Source organism: Myotis brandtii, unplaced genomic scaffold (genome assembly GCF_000412655.1).
Source record: "Myotis brandtii unplaced genomic scaffold, ASM41265v1 scaffold232, whole genome shotgun sequence".
Classification (NCBI taxonomy): domain Eukaryota; kingdom Metazoa; phylum Chordata; class Mammalia; order Chiroptera; family Vespertilionidae; genus Myotis; species Myotis brandtii.
This window is the reverse complement of record NW_005358729.1, coordinates 477764-484468: the sequence shown is the minus strand read 5'-3', so window position 1 is coordinate 484468 and position 6705 is coordinate 477764. Positions and strand designations below refer to the sequence as shown.

Genomic DNA, 6705 nt, shown 5'->3' with positions numbered 1-6705 from the left:
TTTTTTTTTTTAATTTTTTACTTGTAAGATGATGTTGATTGTCATGATGAAAGTCAGCTTCTATATATTTCCTCCCCACCCCTTTTATTATTTAACTAGAAGCCCAGTGCACGGATTTGTGGACATTGAAAGGACATTAATTAGAAGGTGGCTGGCGGGGCAGGACTGGGTGAGATGGGCCGGACATGCCTCCTGTGGTCCCTCCCTGGCTGGCCGCATCTGGGGTGGTGCTGGGGCTCGAAGGGCGTCTGCGGAGTGAGCAGGGTCCTTCTGGCAGGTGGGGGTCCTTCAGCCTAGCCTGTGGAGATCAGGCCAAAACTGGCAGTCTGACATCCCCCGAGGGGTCCTGGAGTGCGAGAGGGCACTCTTCAAAGTTGCTGTCGCTCAGCAGCTCCTGCCCCCTGGTAGTCAATGCATGTCATAGCGACCGGTTGACCGATCATTCAGTCATTGGATCTCTTAGGCTTTTATATATATAGATATTCTAATAATATTATTACCATAAATGAAGTTTCTGAACATACCTGTGTGGATAGGTTTAATACAGAGTGAATTCAGAGGATTCAGAGATTTGGTTAATAGAAATAAGTATTCTTTACCAATATGGCTCTACCTAGGTACTCATTGCAGTAGGTAACTTAAACTAATGCTTCTCAAACTCTAACATGCAAAGAGATTATCTCAGGAAACTTGTTAATTGCAGATTCTAATTCAGTAAGTCTGGAGTGCACCTGAGAGTGAATTTTCAATATGCTTCCAGATGATGCAAATTCTATTGGTTCATTATCCACAATTTTAGTGGTAAGAATTTAGACACTAGTAAATAGGATAGACTCAATTTTCAAATCAGTCTGAATATTTGTACAGTCCTTGTTTACTGTAATAAGAGGTACACAATTTAAACTAAACTTTAAAAATGTAAGTTTATTATAACTTGGATTCCTGTATATAAAAAATATGGAAATTTTAAAATAGGAGTAAGTTGCTTTTCTTATATTGTTGAAAACTAAACTTATTTATAATGCCAATTATTGACAATATACTTTTTATATACACTTTGAAAAATTAATTTAACAGACACTGTGAGGAATAATAAAGAATGGTTATTTTGAAAATTATCTTGAGGAATCATATTTTTTTTTAATCTAGGAAATAACATCAAGATTTGTAGTGAATGAGCTGACAGAAAGGAATCCTTTCCTAATGGAAGCCATAGAATGGTACCCAGAGGTTTGGGACATAATCTCTAAGGGAAGAAAATGTGCAATATGTGGAAAGGCATTTTTAGGCATATGGATAGAATGTGTTGAATTTGTTTCTCCATCAAAGGTAAATGGTGCTTTTTTGTGTGAATATGAGCATGAGACCTCCTCTTATTCTTTGTTCATATCTAAATCATCCAATACTAACTAGATTTGTATATAAGAATTTATTTCTATGATAGTATAATGTTTTTTCCTATCTTTATTGAGATGTAATTGATATATGACATTATGTTCAAGTGTACAAGATGTGATTAAATACATTGCAAAAAATTGCAAAATCATTGTCACCATAGTATTTGCTACCACCTCCATTCCATTACATAGTTACATTATTTCATTTTTTGTGGTAAGAACACTTAAGGTCTACTATCTTAAGAACATTAAAATATATGGTGATAATCAGAGGGAAAGGGGACTGGGGGAGGTAGGAGAGGGTAGAGGGAGGTAAATGATGATGGAAGGAGATTTGACTTGGGGTGGTGAAGACACAATATAATATACAGATGATGTATTATAGAATTGTACACCTGAAACCTATATAATTTTAACCTATGTCACCCCAATAGATTCCTTATAAATTTTTAAAACAAAAAAATATATAATGCATTATTATTAGTTATAATCATCATACTGTACATTAGATGCCCAAACTTATGCATCTTATAACTGGAAGTTTGTGCATTTTGAACATTTCCCTACCCCAACGCTTAATAAACATCACTTTACTGTTTCTCTGAATTTATCTATTTTCGATTCTGCATATAAGTGATAACACACAGCATTTGTCTTTCTGTATCTGACTTATTTCAGTTTGTGTAATGCCCTCAAGTTATAGTGAATGGGAGGATTTCCTTATTTCTCATGGCTGAATAATATTGTCACCTTTTCATTATCCATTCCTTTGTTGACAGTTTGTTTTCATATCTTGGCTATTGTAAGTAATGCCACAATGAACATGAGAGTGCAGATATTTCTACAAGATCCTGATTTCAATTTCTTTGGATATGTACTCAGAAGTGGGATTGCTGGATCATATTTTTAGTTTTAGCTTTTTGAGGAAGCTGCATACTGTTTTTCATAGTGTTGTATTGATTTGCATTTCACTACACCAGGGTTCCCTTTTCTCCACGTCCTTTCCAGCACTTATCTGTTGTCTTTTTTATGATAGCCATCTAACTGATGTGAGATGATATCACATTGTGGTTTTAATTGCATTTCCCTGATGATTAGTGATGTTGAGCACTTTTTCATGTACCTGTTGTCCATGGAAAAATTTATATTCAGTTCCTCTGCCCATTTTTAAATTAGATTGTTACGTGTGTTGTTTTTTTTGGCTATCGGGTTAAATGAATTCTTTATATGTTTTGGATATAGACCCTTATCAGATATATAATTTGTAACTATTTTCTCATACTCTGTAGATTGCCCTTTCATTTTGTTGAGTTTCTTGTGTTCTGCAGAGTTTTTTAGTTTGATGTAGTCCCCTTACTTATGTGCTTTTATTGCTTGTGCTTTTGCAGTCATATCCAGGAAATCACCACTGAGACCAATGTCAAAAATTTCCCCCCTATGTTTTCTTCTAGGAGTTTTAAGATCTCAGTTCTTAAGTTTAAGTCTTTAATATATTTTGGGGTGTGTGTGTCTCAGTGGTATAGGATAGAGATGCAATTTTATTCTTCTGCATGTACCTATTCAGTTATATTTACATCATTTATTGAAGAGACTATCTTTTCCCCCATAGAGTATTCTTGGCTCCCTTGTCAAATACTAGTTGACAGTATACGTGGGAGTTTATTTCTGGGCTTTTGATTTTGTTCCATTGGTCCATGTGTCTATTTTTATGCCAGTACCATATTGGCCTGTAGTTTCTTTTGAGAAATCAGCTGATAGTCTTATGCGAGCTCCCTTGTAGGTAACTAACTGTTCTTCTCTTGCTGCTTTTAGGATTCTCTGTTGTCTTTAAACTTTTGCATTTTAATTATGATGTGTCTTAGTGTGGGCCTCTTTGGGTCATCTTGTTTGGGACTCTGAGCTTCTTGGACTTATATGTCTGTTTCCTTCACCAAACTGGGGAAGTTTTTTGTCATTATTTTTCAAATAGGTTTTCAATTTCTTGCTCGTTCTCTTCTCCTTTCAGCACCCACCTGATGCAAATGTTGGTATGCCTGAAGTTGTCCCAGAGGCTCCTTACATTATCCTTGTATTTTGTTATTCTTTTTTCTTTTTGCTGTTCTTATTGGGTGTTTTATTTTATTTTATTTTTGCTTTGTTACATTCCAAATCGATAATTTGATTCTTGGTTTCTCCTACCCTACTGTTGATTCTTTGTAAATTATTTTTTATTTCACTTAGTGTATCCTTCATTTCTTACTGTGTTATTTTTTATGCTGTTGAGGTCCTCGCTAAGTTTCTTGATATCCTTATAACCAGTGATTTGAACTCTGCATCTAGTAGATTGCTTGTCTCCACCTTGTTTAGTTCTTTTTCTGGAGTATTATTCTTTTCTTTCATTTGGACCATGTTGCTTTGTCTCCCCGTTTTGGCCACCTCCCTGTGTTTTTTTCAATATATTTCATCCCAAACACATTATAGCTGGACAATATAATATGTTTGATAAAAGCATAGATAATTTTTTATCATTTGAATTTTGTTTAATATTGAGTTTGCCTTTATTAGCTAGTAAAGTTTATTTGTGTGGGAGAAATAGCAGATTAAGCATAAATAGAAGAGTGTGTCCTTTAGAAATCAATGTTATGAAATCTCTGAAAAAAGCTAATATTTATTTTATTCAAAACTATTTGTTGAGCAATGCCTTAATTTTATTTCTAATCTTTACTTTTTAGAACTGGAAGACAAGCAAAAATCTAAAGCTGGTACCTCTTCGAACATTAATTTGTTCTTACCAATGTTTTAATCTACGTGGCCCTAACCAGTTTGGAATTGCTCAAGTGCAGAGCAGTGAGAAGCTCATTTAGAGCCTCAGGGGAGTTGCCCTGTCAGCTCTGCACACAGAGTCAGATTGTACCCTAATTATGATATCATGCTGTGTCTCTTTGTCAATACATTAAACCAGAGGAAGAAAAACAATTCCTTTTAAACATCCCAATATAAGCATTACAGCCTGCCTACATTATTTAGATTCTAGATGTGCTGTTTCTTCTTTGACTTAAAAACAAAATAATAAATGGAATAACTACAATCTGTGTGGGAAATGAGTCTTATTTTTTTTTCCTGTCATCTTATGACCACCATTTTCCTTTTCTAGTATTAAGAGACTTCAATGGAGACAAATTTTGTAATTGAAAGAGAATCACTTTTTAGTGTTAGACAGTTGTATCACCTTTGTATAATTCAGGTAAGCTCTTATTTGTTAAGAGGCACTAAGATCTTATTGACTAAGATAAAACCTTCATTCCACTAAAAATGAGTAAAAGGCTAGAAATCCAGGGTTGGTTATTCCTAGCATCACTTTGTTCATTTTTTGTTTTGTTTTGTTTTCCTCACAAATGGAACTGACAGAAGCCAGAGCAAAAGAGCTGAAATGTGAATTTGGCTCTTTTTCTGTGAAGGACAACAGAAAACTATGGGGACAAGTTATTAAAAATATATGACATGGATTGCATAGACCAGTGGGCTTTGTAAGTGTATCCAGCAGCATCCAGATCACTTGAGAAATTGTTAGAAATGCAAAACATCTGGCCCCACCCCAGACTACTGGATCAGAAATGAGGCAGTGTGTGGCCCAGAAATCTGTTTTAAGAAACCCTCTAGGCCAGTGGTTCTCAACCTTGGCTGCACATTAGAATCACCTGGGAATCTTTTTAAAATCCTGATTTCTGGGCCTCATTCCGGAGAACCACTGCTCTAGGCAATGCTGATACCCTCTGCTGTGTGTTCAGAAAAGCAAGAAATTGAATCATAACTTTACATTTAAAACCCCACTAGAAATATACTTATTCATACACTATTGGGTGGCTCTTCTGGTGGAAAGCTGAGTGGATTCTCATAGTCCACAGATTATCATGTTACCTTCCTAACTAGGCCCTTCATTAGTTTATTTTAGGACCTACTCCTTTATGCATCAGCGTTCCCTCTGGCAAACCTTGGGAAGCTAAGTCACTGGAGCACAGCAGAGAGGCCCTCAATCCCAAAGAACACAAGAGTCAGTTCCTACTGACGCAGAGATGAGGGCCTCAAGGCAGCTCTCTAAAAGCTCCCTTAACTAAGAATGCATTTTAAACTAAAACACAAAGCAAAAGTAAAAATGAAAGTCATAGGAGCTCATTAAAAAGGAGTTACAAAAATAAACTGCTGAGGCAAAAACTGCTCAGTGAGTTGATTTTGATTAGGGAACTATTTTTACACTACCTGTGCAATGGAAAAGACTGTGTTGTTCACCATTCGAACCCCAGGACCTCAGCCAAAATGTATGTGCCATCTTAACTGCGGAGAGAAAATTGTAGCCATTTATTCATCTATGGCTTATTTACTTAACCAATATTTCAGGTATTCTTGGAGCTCAGGTGACACAAAAAGAGAATCTTGATTCTACACCTTTTCATCCTGCTCTCTTTTTCATATGTCAAGGTATTGAGACTTGGTTTCTGCTCTACTACTCCACAACTGGTTTCTCAGAGGGGACCTATTAGTGCCTACCAACCCACCTGCTCCTCATCTGGCTGGTCTTCCTTGTAATTTTGGGCTCAATTGAGCATCTTTTGCTTTGGATTCATTTCTTAGTCTTTGACAGCCTATTCCCCATAACTTGAATTCTCTTTTATACTCCGCCCCCCGCCCCAAAATAAGGGGTCCTAGGAGAGTCTCTATGCCAGCAGTTCTCAACCTGTGGGTCATGACCCCTTTGGCGGTTGAACGACCCTTTCACAGGGGTCGCCTAAGACCATCCTGCATATCAGATATTTACATTACGATTCATAACAGTAGCAACATTACAGTTATGAAGTAGCAACGAAAATAATTTTATGGTTGGGTCACAACATGAGGAACTGTATTTAAAGGGCCAGAAGGTTGAGAACCACTGCTCTACGCAGTCCCATTTTCTTCTTTCTTAGCACTTTCTCTTTACCTGAAGGAACTCATCTACTCCCACAGTTTCGTTTAGCTTCATTTTTCACACCTGAGTGGGTAAATCCTAACTCTCCTTTTTTAACCCTTGTTTCCAAGCTTCTCAACTTTAGCATGTCTGAAATAACACCGTTTCACATCTTCACAAAATGTTGTTTTCCCATTTATTCATGTATTAAATATTTATTGAGGGACTACTATGTATTGGCCACTGTTTTCTGTTCTTGGGATATATAGCACTGAACAAAACTGAGAGGGCCCTTGTTCTTCAAAAATGTACAATCTAATGGTGGGAGGCAAACAATCAAAAGTAGACAAATTATATGGTGATACATACTTTGAAGAGAAGGAAAAT

General features: G+C 36.3%; 1 protein-coding gene across 1 annotated transcript in view; it reads left to right on the top strand.

Annotated features, from left to right (window-relative positions):
* The window catches only part of LRRC69 (leucine rich repeat containing 69), a 31376-nt gene extending 26912 nt beyond the window's left edge, over nt 1-4464 (top strand). The window contains exons 9-10 of the mRNA XM_005866527.2: nt 1150-1329; nt 4109-4464. Of these exons, the coding sequence (XP_005866589.2) occupies nt 1150-1329; nt 4109-4240 (312 nt within the window). The 3' untranslated portion in view covers nt 4241-4464. The remainder of the gene's footprint in view (nt 1-1149; nt 1330-4108) is intronic.
* Nucleotides 4465-6705: the final 2241 nt, after the last annotated feature.